This window comes from Microcebus murinus, chromosome X, assembly GCF_040939455.1.
Source record: "Microcebus murinus isolate Inina chromosome X, M.murinus_Inina_mat1.0, whole genome shotgun sequence".
Classification (NCBI taxonomy): Eukaryota; Metazoa; Chordata; class Mammalia; order Primates; family Cheirogaleidae; genus Microcebus; species Microcebus murinus.
In genome coordinates, this window is record NC_134136.1 from 114,759,922 (window position 1) to 114,786,464 (window position 26,543).

A 26,543-nucleotide genomic window follows, 5' to 3' on the forward strand; every position below is an offset into this window, starting at 1 on the left:
CAATGCTCCACTTACTGCATCTAATTCATAATATGCCCACCCAACTAAGACATCTAACCCTTTGTTGCCTAGGATATTAGTGTTTCAAGCCATATAAATAGTACTTTAATAAAACAGAACCTTTCAAACAGGGTTATGATTTCATAACCTCCCAAAGATAATCTTTTCTGACCTTGGCAATTCAACTTAAACAGATCTTACCACTACCTTATGTAGCCAGTAACATTTTCTGAATTGGCAGAACTAGTTTTCCTTAAGTTTTTGTCACCAACACACTTTAGCCATTTCCCAGAATTCAGGTGTTTTATTCTGAGTTTAATGTAATGTCTTATTTTAATTACATTAATGTAATATAATGTCTTCCTCCTTAGGTTCTCTGAGCTCCCTGGTAAAGAACAGAGTAAATCCAAAAAACTGACTTATCTTTGCAACTATAATGCTAAAACCATTCCTCTAATTCTTTCAAAACTATGAACCACATACTGTGTCCCAAAGAGAGGCTGAGAACCAATCATATTGCTGGATGATGACAAGGCACTCCATGATGAAACAAAGACAGCCCTGTGCAGAAAAGCATTCACTCATTGGGCTTCTTCTTGTGACCATGACGATCCACAAGTGCCCCTGGAGGTGAAGCTACAAAATGGAGGCTACAACGTATTCCAGTAAATGTGACACAGATATCTTGCAGTTTGAATTTATTTCCATCTCTTTATTTTGAAATTAAAAATTTTAATTACAAAATTTCAAAATACACCAGTGCATGTCCGTTGTGAAAATTTCACATGGGAGTATCTACAATAGAAAAGCCAAATTCCTTCTAACTATCCCCTCTACCCCAATTCTTAGTATGTTTTAGAGATCATTCCATATTACTGCACTGCCACATTACCTTATTCTTACTAACAGCTACATGATATTCTGTAGCATGGATGTGTTATTCTTTTTAAAACTAGTCCTCTATGGATGCCATTCTGCTGTACACATCCTTTTGTGTACACCGTTGTGCACAGTTCTGTGAAGAGATGCTCACAGGTTGATGTCTCTGTCTATGCTATTAATACACTTGCTTTAAAGCCCTCTCTGGGCATGTCTTCCTTTCTCCATTTCAGTGTAATTAAATGTTGCCAAATCTGAACAATATCTCTATCAGAGCTGACAAATCCAATAAGATGACAGCTTGTATACCATCATCAACATCCACCCTAAAATCCTTACATATTTGTAACTACTTCAGTGTCTGGCACATGTTTAACTTGATAAATGCTTGCTGGATAAATAAGGAAACATTTAACTAGACACAAGTGTAAAATGGAGAGTTCATAAACCAAAATTCCAAAGTTATAAATTAGGTCTTAAATTGGTTAGTGAATCAAGATTCCATCTGATCCCAAGTTTTATATCTCCTATCTAGAAGCTAGGAAATATTTCATTAAGTTTCTTAGTTTGAAAGAGTTGCAAGACGAATGAAAATTCTTCTTTACTACTGAAGTCTTCTCAAGGGACTTCATGAAATGAAGGGAGAAAGAAAATGTAAGACTAATAGTAACTGGAAAAATTAAAGGAGGAAGTTGTAGGCACATTTACATTCATCTAGGTTTTATATAATTAAATGCATTTTAATGTAAAAATATATACCAAATAAACCCCTACCCTCCGACCATTCTCAACAGATTATATCCTTGGTGGGCAGCTGAATAGGAAAAAAAGCAGATCTTTACTTGGGGTTGGAATGGAACACTTCCTCCAGACAGTGGGGCATCTGGCAATTCTGTCCTTGAGGGTCCAAAGGCAACATGACCCAGTTAAGTACCACTAGCCTTGGAAGTGAGCAGATGTAGGGGAAGGTGAAAGTGAGGCCGACCCCATAGACCACTGCATACAGTGGGGCAGTGCTTGCAGTTCAAGAAATCAGCAAGATGAAGTCAGGAGTGGATGACTTTTTGGGTAAAAGGAATAGAGGAAGTATGAATGAATTTGCTGAAATATGATGATGTCTTTGAATTTCCATAAGAACGTTGAAATTTTATTCTTAAATTTCATAATGAAGGACCAGGCTTAGTTAATTTAAGTCTAACTAACATTTAGGTCTATGAACACTCCTAAGCTAACAGATGACCCTTCAGTCAAGTGAATATTCACTGAGCACATTAGGGCCAGGCTCTGAACTCAGCAATGGGGATATAACTGGACAAAAATAACTGTGATTGCCATAGCAGCTTACTTTTCCTAAGTGTACTATAAACAAGCTGCCAGTTAAGAAGCCTTCCCCTGACATCTCTGCTTGTGATGCTGGCCTGGGCTCAACCCCAGCATTAGTTAGTCAAGTCACCATTCTGTAGCCCCCCACTGACCAGCCTGGGGCCACATCCCCTGCTCTACTGCCTTGGGCTACTCAAACCTGGGAGTCATTGTGCTAATTGGAAATGGCTAGAAAATGCCCTTTCAGGCTATTTTTCTTCTTGCCTTCTAAAAAGGAAAGATTTCCATCTCAACATTTATATCCCAGCCCATCCTTGGGCATCCTCATGAGTAAGACTCATAGGCAGCAGGCAGTGGGAATAGGATTGTCTGTGCGTGCGTGCGTGCGTGCGTGTGTGTGTGTGTGTGTGTGTGCGTGCGTGCGCGCGCCTGCCTTTGGCACAGGCCTAGCCAAACATAGCCTTTACTATGTTAAGCAGTTATAGTTTAGGACCAGAAAAGAAACATTTATTATATTCTATCTTATTCTATTACATTTATTTTTAGTTTTTAAATTTATTTTTAAGATAGAGTCTCAGCTGAATGTGGTAGCTCATGCCTGTAATCCTAGCACTCTGGAAGGCCAGGGTGGGAGGATCGATTGAGCTCAGGAGTTCCAGACCAGCCTGAGCAAGAGCAAGACCCTCGTTTCTACCAAAAATAGAAAAAATTAGCTGGGCAACTAAAAATAGAAAAAATTAGCCAGGCGTGGTGGTACGTGCCTATAGTCTTAGCTACTCAGGAGGCTGAGGCAGGAGGATCACTTGAGCCCAGGAGTTTGAGGTTGCTATGAGCTAGGCTGATGCCACAGCACTCTAGCCGGGTTAACAGAGTGAGACTGTCTCATAAAAAAAAAAAAGTCTCACTCTGTCACCCTGGGTAGAATGTAGTGGCATCATCATAGCTCACTGCAACCTCAAACTTCTGGGCACAAGAGATCCTCCTGCCTCAGCCTCTCAAGTAGTTGGGATTACAGGTGTAAGACATAGCACCCATCTAATGTTTTCTATTTTTGGCAGAGATGGGGTCTCCAACTCCTGATCTCAAGTGATTCTCCCACCTTGGTCTCTCAGAGAGCTAGGATTACAGGTGTGAGCCACAGCACCTGGCTAAAACTCACCTTTTAAATAGCAAAAGATCCCTGGATGGCAGCAAGTTTTGGCATAAGAATATCTAATATTTTTTGATTGGTATAGATTATAAAGCCCTAAATTTATTAATATTAAAAAAAAGACTACCAAAGAGTCAAAGGAAAGTTCAGGATAAAACAACAAAATTCCTTTTTGTTTGGGTACAATCCTTTGGTAACTTCTCCCTTTTGCACAGAAAAGGATGTCTGAGATGGAAGCCACGCTGACTTTCACAAACATGCCTGATTTTTCTCAAAGGGCAACCTAAAAGGAAAGAGAATATTTTAATTTTCTTTATTTGAGGGGAAAAAAAGTAAAATACTGAAGACAGTTATTTACTTTAACAAGTTTTCCTTATGGAAACTAGCCAATTGCTATTAATGCCACAGTAAGAGCTAGCATCAGTGCCATCGTTTTAAGGCAGAAATGCTTTTTAATCATGTTATAAAGTTGATTCACTTAATTCTAGATCACCAGTGACTTCAGGTGTATTTGGCTAAACAAAGTTGCAGGGAATTGATGTTGAATTACTTCACAGATGTGAGAACCACTAATTACAAAAGAGCACAAAACTCAGTGTCCTTTCTCTGCAATAATGAGGACATGAGGAAACTTGAGATTAGACTGTTGTGTGTTCATTATGGCCTTACATAAGAGAACAGACATCAAAGCAATGGGGCTATCTGTCCTTACTTAACATTATATGTCTCACCTTAGGTCTTCCTTTCAGGTGTCTGTCTCCCAGGTTCCTTTGAATTCCCGTTTTTGATGTTGCAGATGGAGGCTGTCTAGCTTCTGCATATCTTCTGTAAGATCATTTCTAAGATCCTCATTGTTTCTCAGAAATTCCGTCACCACTTCCAGCTGATTCGAGATCTGCAAGAAAACATACAATGTACAGCTTAGGCATTTTTATAGCAGACTTGTAATTCAAATGAAAAACTTACTAGTGCCAAGAATGGCCTCTCATTCATGTGTCCACCAAGAGACAGAATCTTGGCTATAGGCATCTGTCCACAGCCAAGTTAAAAGTTTGAAAAACAAAACAAACTATAAAACAAAGCCTCCTCCACTCAAAAACAAATAAATAAACAAACAAAAAACAAACAAAAAAACCACACCCCCAAAAAACCCGAACAAAATCCCATAACCCAATCCAGGAGAGGAACTGCTTCTGGGACCAAATGACGGGGTGTTTGCTTAACTCCTCAAATTTTTTTGCTTTTAAAACTTCCTACATTTGAATGAAAAGGCTTCATTTTATACACACACACACACATACACACATACATGTGTATATATAAAAATAGAATGAAGTGCTTTCATTTTGAATTTTGAACCCATGTATTTATTACTATTAAATATACATATATGTGCACATATGCATTAATAAATAAATTCAAAATCAACACAAGCATACAAGGTAAAAAGTACTCTTCTAAACTGTCCCCAGTCACCCAACTACTCTCCCTAGAGGTGACCATAATGAACAATTTCTCATGTTTCTTCCAGAGATATTCTATGTAGTTACATGTGAGCATGTATATATACACATTTTTAATTTTTTTTTTTTTTTTGAGACAGAGTCTCAAACTGTTGCCCAGGCTAGAGTGCTATGGTGTCAGCCTAGCTCACAGCAACCTCAAACTCGTGGGCTCAAGCGATCCTCCTGCCTCAGCCTCCCAAGTAGCTGGGACTACAGGCATGCGCCACTATACCCCACTAACTTTTTTTTTAATGTATATACTTTTAGTTGTCCAGCTAATTTCTTTATATTTTGTTAGTAGAGACGGGGTCTCGCTGTTGCTCAGGCTGGTCTCAAACTCCTGAGCTCAAAGGATCCACCTGCCTCGGCCTCCCAGAGTGCTAGGATTATAGGCATGAGCCACTGCGCCTGGCCTTATATACACATTTTTATTTTTTTTTTAGAGACAGAGTCTCACTTTGTTGACCAGGCTAGAGTGAGTGCCCTGGTGTCAGCCTAGCTCACAGCAACTTCAAACTCCTGGGCTCAAGCAATCCTTCTGCCTCAGCCTCCCGAGTAGCTGGGACTACAGGCATGCGCCACCATGTCTGGCTAATTTTTTTCTATATATATTAGTTGGCCAATTAATTTCTTTCTAGTTATAGTAGAGACAGGGTTTCACTCTTGCTCAGGCTGGTTTCGAACTCCTGACCTCAAGCAATCCACCCGCCTCGGCCTCCCAGAGAGCTAGGATTACAGGCGTGAGCCACCGCGCCCGGCCTTATACACATTTTTAAAAACAAAAATGGAAGCATGCTAGACCCTGCTCTCCGACTGATCTCTTCTATATGAGATTATAAAGAGTACCCTCATTTTTAATGGCTGACTAGTATTCCAATTATGGATGTTTCATATTTTAATATATTATTTTGATCCTTCTGCTAAGACAAATAATGTGGCAGTAACTAATTTGGTACATGTGTTATTTTACATAAGTGACAAGTCTGTAGGATCTGTTTTTAGAAGTGAAATGCAGTTTCAATTGCGATCGTGTTTTCAGTTTTGGCAAAATTTTAATAGATTTTGCCAAAACTGCCATCTATAGAGATTATACCAATTTAAACTCCCACCAGCAACATACTTTAAGTTTTATGTTAATAAATGTACTCATGGACTAGTAGCATGGATGTGCTTTCACTGGGCTTGTCCTAGAATACTCTCACTGGTTATTGTGCTTATTAACAATGATGAGAGTTACTCATATTTTTGGGTGTGGTGAATGTTTTTAAATGGGTCCAAGCTAAGTCGAGATTATCTGAATCTAATGAAGAAAATGATGGCGTGCCCTACCCCAGTGGGTGTACATAACTGACTGTTAGGCAGCAGGTCTAGGGTGGAAGCTCAGCAAGCACGCAGGTCATTGTGATGTAAGCGAATGAAATAGCCAGATGCTGGATGATGGCTGCCGCGGATGGAAGGGACAGGGAAGGCGGGCTGAGACTGTGCCAGGATGAATAAGGGGCAGGGAAGGACAGGGAGTAGCTGAAGATGACTGGAGGGATTCAGATTGGTTAGTAAGTAGACTGGGGTTGTGCCCTTCAGCTGGAGCTGTTTATTTCATGGCTGGAAACCAGCCTAGAGCTCCCGCAAGATGCCTGGGCTTTAAATAATAAATCTCAAAACCACAGAAATGTGAAATGAAGATCACACCAATGACATTACTCACAGCGTGCATTAATAACAGTGGGCACTGCACTGTTAGCTTTTATTGGCCATGCCCGGTATCCTAGACACACCTCAGTGTCTTCCTGTGGCTGCCATCAGATGTCTGTGACTGCACTGGCTGGGTCTCTGTACCACATACAGGCTTCTAGATGGACTTTGGCCCTGAGTGGCATCTCCCTCCCTGCTGTGTGGAGACTTTTTCACTTGATGAGTTAGGAGCTGTGATTTGTGCCCTCTCTGTAGAGCTGGTTTGCTCTATTCCACTTAGTTTCTTTTCCTTTGCTCAAGGTTTCAGTTCTCTTTTTCATTCCAAATCACCTTTCTCATTATCTCTAATAGGAGTGTTTCATAATTGACGTTTCTTAGAACTTCAGTTTTCCCTTTTGTGAAAAGCAATAAATGTACTTGCCGCCGGGCGTGGTGGCTCACGCCTGTAATTCTAGCACTCTGGGGAGGCCAAGGCAGGAGGATTGTTTAAGGTCAGGAGTTCAAAACCAGCCTGAGCAAGAGCGAGACCTCATCTCTACTAAAAGTAGAAAGAAATTAACTGACCAACTAAAAATATATAGAAAAAAAAATTAGTCAGGCATGGTGGCGCATGCTTGTAGTCCCAGCTACTTGGGAGGCTGAGGCAGAAGGATCACTTGAGTCCAGGAGTTTGAGGTTGCTGTGAGCTAGGCTGATGCCACGGCACCCTAGCCCGGTCAATAGAGTGAGACTCTGTCTCAAAAAAAAAAAGTACTTGCTTCAGAGGTGTTCTGGCTGTCGTGATTATTTTAGCTTGAAGGAAGGGAGGCACAGTCAAAATAAGGCTTTTTTAAAGAATGGGGCAGGCTTTGCATGTTTATATGTAAAGAGAGAAGAGGAAGTAGAGACAGAAAAACAAAGTATTAGAAAAATTACAGAATGTAGACATACAGACTTAGACACTGAAGCCCAGCTTTGTCACTTAACTGTGTGACTTTGGGCAAGACATCTGACCTCTCTGAGCTTACTTCTATGTATGCAAATTAAGGATGATGATACCATACCACCTAGGATTCTCTGAGGACTAGAAAGAATCCACTAAAAGCACTTAGCATTGTGCCTAGTACATTCCTTTCTTCCTTCACTCATTTAGTAAATGTTTAATTTATTGATAGTCAGTCCATTATGTGCTTGCTGGTCTACTGTTGTAAGCAAAAGATGCTTTGCAACTTCATTCTCACAGTCATTTAAGCCAAAACTGTTGGCCTTGTCCTTCACCTCTTTCTTTCACATGCCACATCCAACTACCTTCTTACCACATCTATACTTCCACCCCAGTCTAAACCACCATCATCTCTTCCCTGGACACTAAGTAGCCTCCTCTCAGGTCTCCCTGCTTCTATCTCTGCCCCTCTCCTCCACCACCCCAGGGCGTCCTCACCACCCAGCCTGAAGGTTCCTTATTGTTCCAATGGCTCACAAGACCTGCTTCCTTCCCCTTCATTTTGCTGACCTGCTATTCTTTCCCTCCTTCCACTCCAGTCACACTTCTCGACTTGCTGTTCCCTCTGCCCAAATGCTCTTCCTCCAGATACTCACATAGCTAATCCTCACCTCCTTCAAGGTATTGCTAAGTCTCACCTTCTCAATGAGTCCACCTTAACCACCCTACTGCAACCTGACATTCGTCCCCACTCTGTTCTACATTGTATTTTTCCTTTTTCTACTGCCCCGCATCACTTATTATGTTTACTGCTTACTGTCTGTCTGCCAAGTATGGGGATTTTTATCTGTTTTGTTCAGTGATACGTGCCATAGAAGGTGCTCAATAAATATTTCTGGAATATAACAAATAAAGTGACATTTTCTATCCTTTCCCCAATGGCCTTGAGTACACTTTGTCATTGCCCCTTCTCCCTAAGCTACCCCCTGGATCTCTGCGAAAGCAGTTCCCTTCACAAGTTTAAGAAGTCAATAATCCCTTTAAAATACATGCAAATGCTTTACATATGTTTTTGTTTTTGTTTTTTGAGACAGGGTCTCGCTCTGTTGCCCAGGCTGGAGTGCAGTGGCATAATAGCTCGTTGTAACCTCAAACTCCTAGGCTCGAGCGATCCTCCTGCCTCAGCCTCTTGAGTAGCTCGGAACACGCACACACTACCATGCCTGGCTAATTTTTAAAAAATGTTTTGTAGAGACAGGGTCTCGCCCTTGCTCAGGCTGGTCTCAAACACCTGGCTTCAAGCAATCCTCTCACCTTGGCCTCCCAAAGTGCTAGGATTAAAGGTGTGAGCCACCATGCCTGGCCTCATTTCTTTTCTTTCCTAGAAGTAACTGAAATAATGGTGTGTTTTACAATCGATGGCATTTTAGAATCACTGGAGTCTGGTCTTATCAAATCTTCTGATTTTGGAGACTAACCCTAAAAGACATGGATAATCATATATGATACTGAACTTTCAGAAGAGGTCAAGTTCCATACATGTGGAAAGCTGACCTTTAACTTCTTTGAGATAACATGCCAATCAATCCTCACACTTTGATCGATTGAAATATTAAGAGAAATGCCATGGTCTGCTGAACAAAAGCATGAAAAATGAGAATTTATTAACTCTACCTAGACAATTTGTGACCCAGAGGACAAGCCAATTAACCCCTATTTCCTCTCTGTAAAACAGAGATAATGAGGGTTCGAAATTTACATTTGCCAGTTCCTCAGTGATACAAGTGGAAAGCCACTGGAGCAGAAGGGAGAGACCTCACACCCTAGTGCCAGCTGCTTGGGGCCCTTGCCTCACTTGTAAAGCAGGGGATATAATATGATAATTGCCAGGTTCCCATCCAGCTCTCAAATGACATAGACTCCTGGCTCAAGTGTGTTGCTACTAATATACTTTGCTCTTTGTTACACAAATAGGAAAAGAACTACAGCTCCCTCAAGAGAGCAGTGAGAACTACTGACTATTTAGGGGCAGTGAGCCTGGTCTTCCCCGATGTTTTCTCTTACTCTATTGTGCTTCTGAAAGCAGCAGTGCAAAGGAAACTGTGAGATTGGTTCTAATGGCATTTTAAGATAAAGCCACATTGAAACACATGGACTTAGAAAAGATTTAACATTCAGAGCTGGGCACAGTGGCTCACACCTGTAATCCTAGCACTCTGGGAGGCCGAGGTGGGAGAATCCTTTGAGCTCAGGAGTTCAAGACTAGTCTGAACAAGAGCAAGACCCCATCTCTACTAAATATAGAAAAAATCAGCCAGGTGTGGTGGCACACACCTGTAGTCCCAGCTAGTCGGGAGGCTGAGGCAGGAGGATCACTTGAGCTCAGGAATTGGAGGTTGTAGTGAGCTACAATGATACCAGTGCACTCTACCCAGGGAGACAGAACGAGACTCTGTCTCAAAAAAAAAAAAAAAAAAAAAAAGACAAGACAGAAAGACAGAAGAGATTTAACATCAAATTCATCATTTTAAATACCTATGGTGTGCCAGGGTAGACACACCCAAAAACCAGTGGTACCCACCCAGTCCTTGTACTAAAGGAGCTCACAAAGCTTAATAAAGCATTTGGATCAAAGTCAGAAGAGTCAATATAGGCATAGTAAGGAGCATGGCTTAATGAATGAAATACACACTTTGTATTCAATAAATACTCTCCCTACATTTAATGAGGTAATGAGCAAAACTACTTTCCTTGGACAAGGAGGAATGGAAAGGTGAAATGATTAGTCCAAGGTTTCCTGGTGATCTAGAATTCTAATCTGGCCAGTGCTAGGATATTTCTGAACCTTGCCAAAATACAATTCTACTACTGTTAGTTTCTTTTCTACCTTGTGTGCAACAAAGGAGATTCACTCTTCCTGTATTCCCTATCAGGACTTTAGGCCAAGGGTCCTCAAACTTTGTAAACAGGGGGCCAGTTCACTGTCCCTCGGACCGTTGGAAGGCCGGACTGTAGTTTAAAAAAAAAACTATGAACAAATTCCTATGCACACTGCACATATCTTATTTTGAAGTAAAAAAACAAATGGGCAAAAGCACCCACGTGTGGCCCGCGGGCCGTAGTTTGAGGACGCCTGCTTTAGGCCATCATTAGCCTGAAGGTCCTAAGCTAGAAACCTTGATGAACCTTTAAACCTCCACCCCTTCTCCATCCTTTCACAGCCCCATGCCACGCTCCAAGTAATCTAAGTGGCCACCAGGATGCATCAGGTCTGCCTGGGCAATGCCTCCAGAATCCAGCTCCTCTTCCACATCCTCTAGTTTCTGTTCCCTCTCTCACCCTCACGTGACTGCAAAAGCCTCAAGTCTAGTCCCAGCCACTTGTCCAACCTCCAACTGCCGCAAGAGTTAAAACATCTGTCGGCCCCCTCTTGCTTTTTGGGAATAAGGCTCAAAGCCCTTGGCACAGACAACCTTTCAACATACGGCTTCAGCCTATTTTGCTACCCTCACACCTGACCACACCTCCTTTGCTCGCCTGTCACTGCCCAGGCTCGGACTATCCTTTCATGCCTTTGCAAGTGCTGTGCCTTCTGCCAAGAATGGCCTTTTTCAATTGTCAAACTGGCAATTTGATTCTCTAAGTGTCAGCTCAACAGCACCTTCTCAGCAAAGTCTTTTTTGGCAATCTCCTCTGCCAGGAGAACCCTGGAGCACTTTTTTTTTTTTTTTTTGCAGAATTCTGTTTGGCCTTTACAATGTTTTTCTACTTTATGGCACAGTTTAGGCACTCAAATGTTTGTTGATTAAGTGAAAATACTTGAACATTAATCTATGCCAAAAGAATACTCACTTCTGAAAATTGACTTGTAAATCAGAAACACAATTTATATATGTTAAAATGAGCTACTCTTCCTCCCTGGCACCTTCCTTCATGATGTTTACACGCACAGAGGATGTAATGTTTTTCTTTTCTTTTACCTCTTCAGACGGCACCTCTTGTTCTTCTGCTTGAAGATACAGCTCTTGAAGTTTTTCCTTTAGTAACTGCATTTCTATTTCATTGATCTGGCTCTCACTCAGGTAGGTTCCTGTTTCATGTTCATACCCATCCCGCTGGTCTTCCTCAGGAATGTGAACAGCCCAGTCAGATGTCAACAGCTGTGGATATATTTATATGAACCAATTTCATAGAAAAGACTTTCCATTGGATTGCTCAAAGAATTTATAATTAAACATCATTAACTAGATCCATTTTAATAACACTCTGTGGCCACAGAAAAGCTTATTGGCCTGGGATAATTCCAGATTTCTATCAGCGTTTTTTCCCCCTGCTTACGTTCTAAAATTTAGTTTAAATCTAATAAACTTCAAATTTTAAATGAGTGACTGTGGTTGTTTTTCTCCCTTAGTTCTATATCTCAGAATTGTTAAACACGATTTTTACCTGTTCTATTCTGGAGTATACTGACACAATTTCTGGGATATTCCTGAATTCATTCAGAAAATTTTGGATCTTCATCTGAAAATCTCGAAGCCACGTAGAAGACACTTTCATTTCTGAAGAGTGCATGATCTCATTACGACACTTAATCACCTACAGCAAGAAAAAAGATAAAAGGCTTCAAAGCCAAGCAATGGGGTAAACAGATCTTGTGGCTCAAAAAGAAAATTGCAGAAAGGTTTTGTTAATGACAAAATCAACAAGTGTGTCTTTAGATGAGAAGGGCTGGAACTTTCTTGGGATCATGTGCATAATCTGTCATGTATTTGTGTGGGTTCGAGGATACTCTAGCCTTCCAGCCCCCTACGCAAGATCCATGTTAAACTTCATCCTAGCAGACACCAGGAAGTAGAGTCCTCCTTGTATCACAGACTGAAATGCCTCCAAGGGTCAGGCAGCTAACCTGAGTGAAGCTGGCCAGGTGCTATAGTAGGGAGAAAGGAGAGATGAGTTTGGGACAATCTGGAGATGGATGCCCTATCTAAAGGGGTAGCCTGAGCTGAACTTGTGGCTTGTTGCTATGGGAGTTATATGAGCCTAGTGTTGCCAGATCTTCGGATTTTTTTAAGAAAACCTGGAAATTCATATTTTTATCACAACTAATTTGAAATTAAAAGAAAAAAACAAGCAGGACAAATAAAACATGACTGTAAAGCAGATTATGGCCACAAGACTCCCAAGAACAAAAAGATGGTTCGTAGGCAACAGTGGTTCAGCCTTTTCCCCATTCTTGAGCCTATGGAGGAGATTTCCAAGCAATCTAGAAGTTCTTGACATGACCTGTAGGTATCTAGAGATGCTGTCAAGGCTTGAGGGGATGTTCAATCCCTTACCACTTAAATAATAAACTAATCAAGATAAGAAATACAAATAAGCCTGCAACTATCCTTAGCGCTTGGAATCTTGTGGCCAGCTGGATAATACACATTTCCCAAATCCCTTAACCCTTTGCTCTCGGATGTTGAGTGTCGATAATGTCGAGTGGATGATGAGAAAAAAGCAAGCGAGTGCAAAGGGTTAACTTAAAACAACCTGCCAAAGAGCAAGTGTATTGGCTCTGGGTATACCCACAGGCTGAAGCAGATGAGATAAAAATCTTTTAAATATTGTTGGCATGTGAAGAAGTTGGGTCAGGGAGTTTTCTGATGTGGAAACCATTTTGAAAAGAAAATCAACTTTTCTCTTTATCTTAACAAAAATGGTGCTATCTAATCATATATTAATATATAATTCACATAAAGTCTTCCACATTCTTGGTTAAAAGATATCAAAGGGGTCAACTACTGTGATAGTTGTCTCTACTGTTGTCATAAAGGATTCTTAATTCTTCTAGTTGACAAAATATACATGCATTTTCTCTACATATTATAAATAATCCAGGTTAGCTATCTATACCTGGATACTCTCAGTGATTCTCAGAGTAATAAATGTGTATGAGCTGTTCTCTGGTGAACTAGGAAAAAAATCTAAATTTCCCAGAGGAAATCTGACAAGCATAGCAACCTATTCTGACATTGTTATCCATTAGCGTTCACATTTTCTTCAGTTCTATGTAATTTGGTCTTGCAATTGTTTAGTCAATGAGATTTAAAAGGGCAGGACTCAAATACTAGCATACAACAGGCAGAATGGTGAATTATTCTGTATTTTTTTAAATAAGGAATACCGGCTGGGCGTAGTAGCTCACACCTGTAATCCCAGCACTCTGGGAGGCCAAAGTGGGAGGATTGATTGAGGGCAGGAGTTTGAGACCAGCCTGGGTAACATAGTGAGACCCTATCTCTACAAAAAAAAAAAAAAAAAGAAAGAAAAATTAGCCGGGCATGGTGGCATATGCCTGTAGTCCCAGCTACTCAGGAGGCTGAGGCAGGAAGATCACTTGAGCCCAGGAGTTCAAGGTCACAGTGAGCTATGATCATGCCACTGCACACTAGCCTGGGCGACAGAGCAAGACCCTGTCTATAGATAGATAGATAGACAGACAGATAAATAAATAAGGAAAATTACTTTGCTTCTGTTTATGACAGAATAGGGAAGAAAAAGTTTAGGTTTCATCTACTTTAACAGCAAACAGCATAATAACAAGTTGTCAGGAAACTTTAATTAGGGAGAACTGAAGGATTAGTTTCTCAATTGCATTTTCACTGGGGATTCTTGGACATTATGGAAGATAAGTAGACACAAGTCAAACTTTCTTTGCACACCACTGTTCTGGGGAGCTACTGGGCGCTATGCCTGCGTGGCTGGCTTGCATCACAGTGTGTGTTTCATGGCTGGTCCTCAGTATCCACCCAACTGACTCAGGGTATGGTTTCGAATTCTGACAGCTCTTACCTCTGTGACTTTCTTTCGATCGATCACAAAATGATCGCAGGAGTTGATAAGACTTAAAAGAGCAACTGCATCACATTCTTCAGGTCCTCGTTTGTCTGTCAGTCCTCGGGGCATGAAGGCCTGTAGCACAGGGAGGCATGAGAGGGACCTGAGTCTTCTCGGACTCTAGAATCTGGAGAGGCGACAGTTACTTGCCTATTTTCCAAATGATGACTGAAATTCTCTTGTGCCTTGAGGTTTCAGGTTAGGGTCCAAAATGCAAGTGGGGAAACAGTGTCACAGCTAAGCCTTGGTCAAGGGCAGTAAGTAAAGAGCTGCACTATCCCTCTGCTATTAGATACACCTGACATAACTGGCTTTCTGTCCTGTCTTAATGGCACTCATGCAGAAAGCATGGGTAGGAGGCAACTTTTTTCTTCTTTACTGCAATTTCAGTGGCTGATGTGCTCGCTTTGGCAGCACATACACTGAAATTGAAACGATACAGAGAAGATTAGCATGGCCCCTGTGCAAGGATGACATGCAAATTCGTGAAGCGTTCCACATTAAAAAAGTTTTCAGTATCTGAGTTGCTGAACATTTAAAAATAACAGTTACTCTAAAGTGGACACTTTCTAAATGACTTAAGAAAGCTCAGTAACAGTAGCATTAAGAGTTTGGGCTTTGGAGTGCAACAGAACTGGGTTCAAATTCCAGCTCTGCTGCTTCTCAGATGTGTGACCTTGGCCAAATTATTTATCTTCAGGTTCCTCATCAGTAAATGGGGAATAACTATCCTCATCTACCTCAAAGGATGCTGTAAGAATTAAATAAGTGAATGCAGGTAAAGCACTAGCACGATGCCTTATACATGCTAATAAACAGGCCATAAATGGTGGCAATTATCAAGTCGATGGTGCAAGGTGAGTAGGACCCACATAGGAGTTACAGAAAGAATCCCAGCATTTGAGATACTACATATACCAAAAGGTTCTTGTTCTAGCACGATCTTGCCTTTAGTAGGATTTTATGGCATGGACCCCCCAAAATGGTATAATAGCAAGGCTCAGGCATATTTCTTTCCTGAAATATTTCCCAACTTACATCTGGATACAACAACTTTACTAGCTGAGAATTTCATGGGTACATTCCTGCCAAGGGACTAGAACAGATGACATGCAAAAAAATTACACACAAGAACTCTAAATAAAAGAGACCTGTTCTGTTGCAAACAAACACATTTCAGTAGACAAGCAACTACAATGGCTCCTACAGAGCTGCTCACAACAGTATTCTGGAAAGGCTGGGGTAAGTGATGATGTACCCCAAGGAGATTTAGGGCTATGTTCCTGATGGCGGTGGAATCATACACCTGAGCCTCACATGATGAAGAAAAATTCTGTATACATTAAATGGCCCCTATTGAAGGTACAATAGCCAGTACCATCACTATCTTTCTATGTCTTAACAGCCACCGACATGGCAACCCTCTGAAAAAAGTCTATTATGAATGCTACAAAGGTTAACAAAGAGGCTGGCTTATCACAGGTAAACTAATGCAGTGAAACTGAAGAAAAGAAACATTGCTTAATTCACCTGCTGCTGAGAAGAAAATGCAAAGTTAGAGGGTCCTTTGTTGCCTCCAAATCAGGCACAGTTTTTCTTTTCCATTATAAGCTAGGTCCTTGTTGGGAAAGTATGATTGAGGAATTAATGAGATGTGGCTTATAAGATCATTATTTTATTGTATCACCCTATATTACTATGTTAAAGATAGAAACAGGAGCTTGCAGGGTTTTGCCCTGAAGGAATGTATGGACTCAATGGTTTACTTATTAGAGGCTGCTATCATGGGAGAGCTCTAAAATCTCCAGTAGGGATGTTTTCTAGGAAGGCTTCCCAGTATCTCGAAATCTGTGAGCTTCCCTGTGTATTGAAAGACAGGACAAGGCAAATATGGCCCACAGGATGGGAGCCGGAGACAATGAGTGCACTTTGCCCAGAGATGCGCCCCGGTAGTTATAAACAATGTGTTTATTAGGGATGGGTTTCCTGCTCTCTCCTGTCTGTCTACCTTTAAGTCCACCATAACTAATCAAAGAAATATAGAGTCACTATACCTCTTTTGTTGTACCTTTGTTAATTGACAACTACCTCTTAGAACTTAGAAGTTAGCCCCTGAAAGACTTTGTACCTGTTTGTTCACCTAGAGAGATTAAAAGCCCCTTGAGAGGGCTTTTGACCCCAACCCACTACCTGTATCCCCTAGCAAATGCATTTCCTGATATGTAAATGTGTTACCCTGACAACTGGTTATTGATATCTGTGATTATAAAAACTTATGTAAATCTAACCATATGGCTGGCGTTCATGAGGATACGCCAGTCTCCTGAGTACCCTGCTGTGTTATATCTAATCTTTTTATATAACACTATAAACTATACCTCAGTCTCTGTGTATTCTTTTATTCTGTTTCCTATCAATTTCCTTACCTTCTATGGCGACCCCCATCTTAGGGACTTGGCTCCGTGGAAAAAAGTAGCTCATCTTCTCTCACGTCTGCCTCAACTACTCTTCCCCACAGGTCCTCTCTGGCATTTTCTCACCAATATCAACTACTCTCTTGCATGTTATATTAAAGTTTTATTTTAGTAATTATTCCCTTTCTTCAGAACTAGAAGCCAACAGGGAGGCTATGCTGCCTCCTTGCAGGGAAAGCAGTTTCTTAAAATTACATCGCATACCACCACGTTCCATACAGGACACGCGCAGCGATGAGAAACGTACATTACTGCCTCTCTCTGTCCTCCACTGTCTCTTCGTTGAGCAGGAGGAGATGAGGCAGGAGAAACAACAGGGGCCAGATCATGCTGCGCTTTATCAGCTCTGGAATAGAGTGTGGATTTTATTCTAAGTCTATTAGGAAGCCATCCACGGGTTTTTTTTTTTTGAGACACAGTCATGCTCTGTCACCAAGGCTACAGTGCCCTGGCGTCAGCCTAGCTCACAGCAACCTCAAACTCCTGGGCTCAAGCAATCCTGTTGCCTCAGCCTCCCAAGTAGCTGGGACTACAGGCATGTGCCACCATGCCTGGCTAATTTTTTCTGTATATTTTTAGTTGTCCAGCTAATTTCTTTCTATTTTTAGTAGAGACGGAGTCTTGCTCTTGCTCAGGCTGGTCTCGAACTCTTGACCTCGAGTGATCCGCCTGCCTCGACCTCCCAGAGTGCTAGGATTACAGGCGTGAGCCACCTTGCCCCGCTGCAATAAACTACTTCTGCCTCTATAGATTTGCCTATTTTCGACATTTCATATAAATGGAATCATACAATATGTGACTGGCTTCTATCACTTAGCATAATGATTTCAAGATTCATCCATATTGTAACATGTATCAGTACTTCATTCCTTTTTATGGCAAAATAATATTCCATTGTATGGCTATGCTGCACTTTTTAAAAATCCACTCACCAGCTGATGGACATTTGGGTTGTTTCTTCCTTTTGGCTATTGTGAATAGTGTTGCTATGAACATTTGTGTACACATTTTTGAATGGATATATGTTTTCATTTCTCTTGAGTATATACCTAGGAGTGGAATTTCTGGGTCATATGGTAATTCTGTTTAATCCTTTCTTTCTTTTTAAAAAACTTAAATAGATAGGGCATGGTGGCTCACGCCTGTAATCCTAGCACTCTGGGAGGCCGAGGCGGGTGGATCCTTTGAGCTCAGGAGTTCAAAACCAGCCTGAGCAAGAGTGAGATCCCATCTTTACTAAAAATAGAAAGAAATTAATTGGCCAACTAAAAATATATAGAAAAAATTAGCCGAGCATGGTGGCACATGCCTGTAGTCCCAGCTACTTGGGAGGCTGAAGGATTGCTTGAGCCCAGGAGTTTGAGGTTGCTGTGAGCTAGGCTGATGCCACGGTACTCTAGCCTGGGCAACAGAGTGAGTCTCAAAAAAAAAAAAAAAGGAAAAAAAAGCTTTTTATATGGTGATGGGAATAAGCAGGGAGGAAGGAAGAGTGGACAGTTCCTTGGGCAGGTGGAAAGGGATAAGATCCAACACACAAATGGAGGTACAGGGCAATACGAGAGTGACATCCTTCCCCCTCTGTAGCAGAAGGAAAAAGATGGTACACATGGAGATAGGTTGATAGGTTTGGAAAATATGAGGAAGTACAAGTCGGCCCTCCATATCCGTGGGTTCCACATCCATGGATTCAACCAACCAGGGATGAAAAGTATTAAAAAAATAAATAACAGTACAAAAAAATACAGATTAAAAAAAATACAATATAGCAATGGTTTATATAGCATTTACATTGTATTATAAGTAATCCAGAAATGATTTAAAGTATATGGGAGATTGTATATAGATAATATGCAAATACCAAGCCATTTTATGTCAGGGACTTAAGCATCTGCTGATTTTGCTATTGGATTGCCTCCTGGAACCAATGCCCCTCGGATAAAGAGTGACTGGGCTGGGGGCATCCATCAACTCCATGAAGTGTGATCAAGGTTAGCAGCTGGGAGTGAGGGTGGAGGAATGGGAGTGGGAGCTTGGCAAGGAAAGGTAGAAACAGTCGTCTCCAGGAACGAGAGCCTAGAAAGAGATGTTGCCAGACAAATGGGGCTCATGATCAAGAATGAAAGTGAAACCAGTCAGTTCCCTTGTGAGATTCTTCCTTCCTGAGCAGAAGCAGATGATGGTGTCATCAGGACTGGGGTTGGGCCAGGCAAGTTTAGAGAAAGGAGAAAAAAAGCTAAGATAACTGCAAGGGATTGACTCTAATGATGGACCACAGAATCTGAGCTGGCTGAAATGACAAGGCAAGGCAGGAGGGCCAAAGCTGCTGGGTATCGGGGAAGCAGTGGAAGCCTCAAATAGGTGGAAGTAGTACAGGGACAGAGTGGGGGCAGGGGTGTTTGAGTAAGTGTGCCAAAGGCAAGCCGGATGTTAGATGCTGAGACTTCCTGTGTTGATAGGGTCCAGGATGTAAGCATGCAAATGGGAGGCTGAGGTGGTTGCAGCAGAGGATGCTAGAATGGGGAGCCCAGGACCAAGAGGATGGGATTGGACTAGAAAGTCTGCAGGTGACAGCAACCAAGAGGAGGAAAGAATGGCCTGAGGAGGAAAGAGTGGTGTAAGCAGGTGGCAAGGGTTTCGAGAGGATTCCCCAAGGGGTATAGCAAATCCTCTGCAAACAGGTGAGAGATAGTCACAGTAAAGGGTAGAGTTTTGTTTCTTTAAGTCGTTTGTCTTTTCCAGGTAAAAGTACAAGTTGGCAACTCTATGGTGGCAATGCAAAAAAAAAATGGGGAAGAGGGTGTAGGTGTGGTGGGCATACTGGTCCATGATAGCTAAAAAATCTGGGGACCACTGATATAGTCCAATTACCTCATTTTTGAGATTAGGGAACAGAGGCTGGCCCAATGTCACACCACAGTAGGTGAGCCAGACTCAGATCACCTGCTTCCCAGGCATTGCTCCTTCCCAGGTGCCCACCTGTGCCTGCTGTTAATTAGCACGTAGACCGATGCCAAATGTCAATTTGTGTTAGGAAGCCACTTCTGGCTGCCCCTCCCCATTCCCTACTGGGCTTCTGGAAAACATCAAAAAGTCAAAAACAGTTTCCCAATGGGCACAGCTAGTAAGTCCCATTGCTAAGATCTGAAGACAGATCTGGCTGCCTATACCATTCCTACCTCCCCTAAGTTTTATTCCTTAGCTGGGCACTTAAGGTCCTTTTTATTTGAGTTCTAACTCCCCTTGGCTTACTCTACCATCCTCACGGCGCCCTGTTGTCAAAATGAGCTGTTCAGTGGGCCTAACCTCAAACACACGTTACAAGATTCTCCCTCTAAGCCTGTTCATGATGCTCGCTCTATATCTTGCCCCAGCATTTCTTGCAGAAATCTTTCCTCTAACTTTGCAAGCAGGGGTAGCAAACTCAAATGCCTTCAGGAAGCAGACAGGCAGAGGAAAGCTTCTACTCCACTGAGCTGGGTCCATTATAACAGCCCGGAACTGCCTAGATACTAGACCTTTGATCAACTAACCAATCTCTCTCTGCATGTGTTTATGAGGTCCCGGCTTCCACTAGACCGGATCTCCTAGCACCAGGTGACCAGCCCCTTCCTCCTTCCCTCTCAGCCGCAGGTGCTTACCTTGGCCACCTCCCAGGCGTCGACGGGCCAGCGACCTGGCCGGCAGTTTCCCCAGTACACATCTCCATTTCTGTTGATGTGATGTCTCAGAATCTCCTGCTTCCACTCTGCGCACACCTGACACTGAGGCTGAAACTACAGGGCAGGCTGTGAGGAGGGGCCCAGAAGGGAGGGGCATCGCGGTCGGCCTGGCCCCGCCCCGCCCCGCGGAGGGAACGGGACAGGGATGGGGTTGAGTGGGGGCGACGGTCAAGGCCCAGAGCCAGGTGCTCACCTGGCGGGCGCGCGGACTGCATCGTGAGCCGCCGCTGCAGGCGGCGCGGGGACCCAGGCCGGGAGCTGCAGCGAGCAGGCCGCGGTGGAAGGAGAGCACCTCGCGGCCGACGAAGCCCTGCAGGCAGCTGCGCAGCAGCAGCAGGCAGTGGCCTGCCTTCACCCAGTTCTTGTACTCCGCGCAGTTGAGGCGTACCGCCAGCTCAGACAGCCCCATGTCCGGCTCGCGCCCGGGACGCCGCGAGGCGAGGGGCGTGGCGGACGGCAGTACGCACGCGCGGGAGCCTGGGCAGTGCCTGAGGCTGCTGCGCGGGAGCCGTTGCCCCGGCGCGGCCCCGCCCAGAGGCGGGGATGGCAGAGAGCGCCGCTTGCGCCTCTGACCCAGGGGCGGGGCGTCTAGGCTTCCCACTTAGGTGAGGGCAGATAAGTTTTAAGTACTTTGGTGCTTGCCGAGGCAGCCTCTACCTGGAACCCTTTGGCTCTGTTCTCTGTCCTCCAAACTGAGACCCTGTGAGACCCCCATTCGACTTCTTCTCCTGATGTACGGGCACCTGTTTTAACTTATTGTAGAAGTGTTACCCGGGCAAGAGTGCCATGGCCTCATCATAGCTCACTGCAACCCCAAACTCCTGGGCTCAATCGATCCTCCTGCCTCAGCCTCCCTAGTAGCTGAGACTACAGGTGCACGCTACCACACTGGGCTACATTTCTTGAATTGCATGGTTTTTTTGTTTTGATTCAGAGTCCCACTTTGTTGCCCAGGCTAGAGTGAGTGCTGTAGTGTCAGAATAGCTTACAGCAATCTCAAACTCCTGGGCTCAAGCAATCCTTCTGCCTCAGCATCCCAAGTAGCTGGGACTATAGGCACACACCACCATGCCCGGCTAATTTTTTCTGTATATATAAGTTGGCCAATTAATTTCTTTCTATTTATAGTAGAGACGGGGTCTTGCTCTTGCTCAGGCTGGTTTCGAACTCCTTGAGCAATCCACCCGCCTCGGCCTCCCAGGTTGAATTGCATGTACTTTGCATTATACAACTCTAGAAAGTTAGCTGGTTCCTAAGCCCACAGACAAACTAGCTACAGCAAATCGAGGTATTAGCGAAACATAACTGCTGGCTGCCTGTGTACTGCCCACCTGTGATGCACCTGCAGTGTGCCAAGCTAACATAAAGCTCCAAAACCTCCGCCACTGGGCCACCTAGCAGAGGCAAACAGGGCAACGCATCACTTGGATTCTGGAGGGCTGCACAGTTCCAAGCCAGGTAGGAGCGTCCTGAAGTGTGGAGTAAAGGTTAGATGATGATTATCTAGTACTCTTGGTTATATGATAATTAGTGTTCCTGGAACAGGGCAGTCTCATTTAAGTTCCAAATAAGTGCCACAGAGGTCAGAAGGCAGTGGATTGTCAACTCCAAGTGACAAGAGGTCAGGTTAGTTTTAGTTGCTTTTAGTGAATTTTTTGAGCTTGGAAAACAAGTCAAAAGGTTCAAAGAGCAGAGTTTAAACACTGAAGCCTTCCCCTGACTGTATGGTTTACAGCAGAAAGGCAGTGTTTAGGGAGCACTGGCTCTGCCCCTTCTTAGCAGTTTGATCTTAAGCAATAAATTTGACTTCAAGAAAATTACTTCATTTCTCTGGGCCTCCATTTTACCATTTGTAAAAGGAGGATATTAGTATTTACTTGATAGGATTGTCAGGATTAAACACACATTGAAATAATTAGAACAGTACCTGGCACATAGTAAGCTTTTAGTTATTAGCTATTATTTTATATTGACCTAAATATGCCCTTTCACCAATCATAGTTTTGCACAAGGTATTTTAACAGATCACTGGCCACTTGGAAGTGGAGGCAATTTACAGAAAATTGTTAGCATATCGTGGTGTTCCTGGAGTTGTGCAGCACAGTGCTGGCTGGCCTTTGCTAACTTTGTCTTAATAACCACAATACTAAATCTAAAGTAAATTCAAACCATACTCCTTAGATGCACTGTCCATTCCCATCAAACCAAATGAAAAAAAAATTCCACAAAAAACAATGAAATATACATTAACATTTCTCCTTTCTGTCCCTTGAATGTAAGTTCTCTTAAAATTTTCTGTATATTGATTTTATATCAAGAACACTTGGATGATAAACCAGAGTATTATCCAAAATATCCTCACCAAAATTGACTATAGAGAGTTGGTAGTTCTCTGAAACTTGTATAGATTTTATTTATTACTGTAAATACTAAAAGCACATTGAAAACACCTTAAAGTCCCAAATTATCTATTAGGGAAAATCACTATGGGCATCCAGTTCCTTGATTGAACCTGGGTAACAAAAGAGGCAAAAGACATGATTTGTGATGAAACTTAAGATTCCAATGCTAAATGTTTTCAAGCTTTAATAAGGTATATACCAATTCCAAGTACCAAGCATAATATCAAAGTTCAAATTCATGAGTTTACTCTTAATAAGCATCAAAAGCAAATTCTGTTAGCTGAATCCTATCTTTTGATTTGTACAATGCATTCAGAGATGACGTATAATTAGGAAAAAAGAGTGTCCACTGAATGCACTATGTGTAAAAGTGCCATTAACATTTCAAAACCACACATAAAAGAGAAAATACCAGAAAAGTTAACTCTATTAATAAATTTGAAACAATATTATCCTGCAGATAAAAATACATTTCTTATATATACATGTAGATTACTACATGAAAGAAAAGGATCCAGCTCCAAATAGAAAAGGGCTGACACTTGATAAAGACATTTTAGATTGCCAAAATGATGTGATTACCATTGTAAGGAGAACTGAAAACAGAAGAATAAAAAAGTAAGTTAAAGAAAGGATAAAAGTTTAGTTACCTGCTTCTGAACATTGGCAGAGTTGGGTGAGAAGCAGGAGATGAAGGCAGAAATAAGACAAAGAAGAAAGGCAAAGAAGGCCTCAACTCTGATTGGAAATGGAATCAAGCAAAGTTGATATGATACAGTTGCAGTGAGATGCTTGAAACTAGAATTTGGTAGTTGACAGTTATAGAAGCTCAATTAAATCATCTTAAAGTGGATTTAGATAAAGCATCTACAATTTAATGGAGAACCAGTAAGTATTACAGTGACCAGGTAACTCAGCATGATATTGTAATTTTAAAAACGTTTCCAAATAACATCAAGTCACTAGAAGCCCTTTGCATCAGATCATGTTCTTTGAAGCTTAAAAAGTCCCTAACTGGGAGAGACAGCATGGTACTCCAAAAAGAAACCTTGCTGAGATGTGTCAGTACCCAAAACTCCATTTGACCCTGGACAGGCCCTGGATCTTGGATTCTTCAAAATGAGTGGATTGGGCCAGGTTTCTTCCAAGCAACATATTCTATGATTTTGTTGACAATGAATTAAATTGAGATTGTTTAGAACAACCCCAATTCTGGTGGGGAAGGCAAGGAGGAGAAGTTAAGCAAGATAAAGAAATATCACAGAAACTTCATACAAGGGTAGAGCATTAAAGTTGTTTCCTAATTAATGTTGTATGCAGAAGTATCCTGTAAACTAAATTTGCCTAAGAGAAAAGTTCCCACATCCCCAACAGATGAGAATAATTGCATTATTTGGGGTTCTTGATCAACATGAACCACTTACTGTCTCTTCTCAAAGACTAGGTTCGTTCTTTTTACCCAAATCCTACACTGAAAGACAACTGAAGTGCTAAATGTTAACCACTAGTCAAGTTAGGAATGTTTGAAGAAAATAAATTAACCTTAAAACAAAGAAGATGTTTTTGGTCAAATTTCTGACATGTATTATTAGAAATTAATTACTGGCCCCACCAGGTTAAAGATGAAGGGAGGCCCTAAGAAGTCTATAGAGCTTATACACACACAAGTGAGTGTCACTGTTTTGTTTGTTTTTTTTATCCTACTTTTATTAAATATTGCTTCCTTGGGATGTGTTTATAACATCTCCCAGAACATTTTCATGTAAGATTCAAAGTGGTCATATTAAAATACAGCTTCAATATAAAGTTCATCACAGTTTTACAGTATTCAAAAATGACAGACCTGCCTTAAAAAACAAAACAAAAACCAAAAAAGGACTATTACACCCAAAACATAAGAAAACAATTAAATAAACAAGATTGGCATTTTCATAACTTTATAGTATAAAACAGAATATTAAATCTATTACTGGCAAGCGGACAGTGATGTATTACCTAGCTTGAAATGTGTCCCATTTAAACACACTATACAAGTTCACTATACAAAAGATTGATGGTCTTTTTGATGAAAGAAGTGCACCCTGAAAATTTCTGCCAGTTTAGAATATTTAGCTCTTAAAGTAAAAAAAAAAAAAAAAAGTCCTTTTTCTTTTTTAAACTGAAGGCTGAATTCAGATTTTTTTTTTTTGTTGTTTTGTCTCATTTATCAGCCTTCCTGGTTTAAAAACAATAGTGTTTATGGACGCCCACCAGGGGGCAGTGTAAGATTAGCCATTAAATCACGAACAGCTGCAAATATTGTGCATTCACCTGCAACAGAGAAAAATGGTCATTAGCTATTCGCAATACAGGAAAGATGATGTTAACACACCGGTGGGGGAAGGGATAATTAAATCTAAAATTAGTAAGAACTTTGAAGATCAAAATAAAACAATTTTTAACTGCCCAGATTATAGGGAATTAAGCTATGGTGTTAAAGATCAGATTATATTTGGTTAGGGTTTTGTTTTTCTCTCAGGGGTAAATTTTGGGCAAGTCCCAGTTAGGTTTGAATTTAAGAAGATATGCCTCGAGTTTCTGTCCAGAAACACTGTAGCATTGGATAAGCCTCAGAAGTTAGGCTTTATGGCTTCTGACTCCTTATGCATTTTGGATCTAATGAAGAGATCTAGTTTATATTTATGCATTAGTTGCAACTTCAGTAGTGTCCTTCTAATGTTATGTTAAAGGCTAGATAAAAATGTCTATGACAGCGCTGTCCAATAGAACTTTCTGTGATGATAGAAATGTTGCATATGTGTGCCATGGCTATCGAGTACTTGTAATGCAGCTAGTGTCACTGAGGAACTGAATTTAAAATCTAATTTAAATTAATTTAAATAGCCACATGTGGCTGGTAGCAGTTATATTGGACAGTGCAGGTCTATGACATCTATTGGAATTTTCTCCCAAATTTCAAGGAACTGGTCAATTTCTGGAGTTCAACATTAATATCAATTAAATATAAAAATAAAGTGATTTTTTTTTTTAAGAGAGAAAGTCTCACCCTGTCACCCAGACTGAAGTGCAGTGGCATGGTCAGAGGGCACTGCAGCCTCAAACTCCTGGGCTCAAGCAATCCTCCTGCCTCAGCCTCCCAATAGCAGGTGGGACTACAGGTGGGTGCCACCTCACCCAGGCAAAAATAAAGTAATTTTTCTTAAAAACACTTTACCAGGGGGGAAGTGATGGGTGTGGGAGGAGGGGAGAGAAGCTAAAGTATGGAGGACCAACAATCCCAAATAGGATTTGTTGGTGGGGAGGGTGCTGATGATTCATTCTCCTAATTTCCCCTTTTCTCAGAAACCAAATACTCTGCCTCTTGCTTCTTATAAATATTACAAATATTTAAATATTGTAAACCAAAAGCTGGATCCCTTCCCTTAGACTGCAGGGTTCCTCAAACTTTTTATTTTTTTTTTGAGACAGAGTCTCACTTTGTTGCCCAGGCTAGAGTGAGTGCCGTGGCATCAGCCTAGCTCACAGCAACCTCAAACTCCTGGGCTCAAGCAATCCTCCTGCCTCAGCCTCCTGAGTAGCTGGGACTACAGGCATG

At 41.8% G+C, this 26,543-nt stretch overlaps 2 protein-coding genes and 1 non-coding gene across 5 annotated transcripts in view; 1 reads left to right on the top strand and 2 right to left on the bottom strand.

The window, feature by feature from the left end:
* Positions 1-685: 685 nt before the first annotated feature.
* Positions 686-21,023, bottom strand: CXHXorf38 (chromosome X CXorf38 homolog). Its single transcript, XM_012781821.3, has 7 exons — positions 20,740-21,023; positions 20,466-20,600; positions 14,309-14,428; positions 11,918-12,067; positions 11,452-11,631; positions 4,084-4,247; positions 686-3,635 (listed from the first exon to the last, which is right to left on the bottom strand). The coding sequence occupies exons 1-6, from the start codon at positions 20,953-20,955 to the stop codon at positions 4,098-4,100; spliced, it is 951 nt and encodes a 316-aa protein (XP_012637275.1). The 5' UTR covers positions 20,956-21,023; the 3' UTR covers positions 686-3,635; positions 4,084-4,097.
* Positions 14,752-14,858, top strand: LOC142866029 (U6 spliceosomal RNA). The gene has a single exon (XR_012916102.1). It is a non-coding gene; the product is annotated as a U6 spliceosomal RNA (small nuclear RNA).
* A 1,911-nt stretch (positions 21,024-22,934) lies between the features above and the next one.
* MED14 (mediator complex subunit 14) overlaps positions 22,935-26,543 on the bottom strand; it is an 80,121-nt gene continuing 76,512 nt past the window's right edge. For all 3 annotated transcript variants that reach the window (XM_075999333.1, XM_012781822.3, XM_075999334.1), the window contains one exon: positions 22,935-25,258. In XM_075999333.1, the coding sequence (XP_075855448.1) occupies positions 25,185-25,258 (74 nt within the window). In that variant the 3' untranslated portion in view covers positions 22,935-25,184. The remainder of the gene's footprint in view (positions 25,259-26,543) is intronic.

Excerpts from the sequence above, each read along its gene's own strand:
- CXHXorf38 (XM_012781821.3), bottom strand. The coding sequence starts at position 20,955 with ATGGGGCTGTCTGAGCTGGCGGTACGCCTCAACTGCGCGGAGTACAAG. Across the intron at positions 20,601-20,739 it reads GCAGTCCGCGCGCCCGCCAG|TTTCAGCCTCAGTGTCAGGT; the intron begins GTGAGCACCTGG and ends CCTGCCCTGTAG. Across the intron at positions 11,632-11,917 it reads TATACTCCAGAATAGAACAG|CTGTTGACATCTGACTGGGC; the intron begins GTAAAAATCGTG and ends ATATATCCACAG.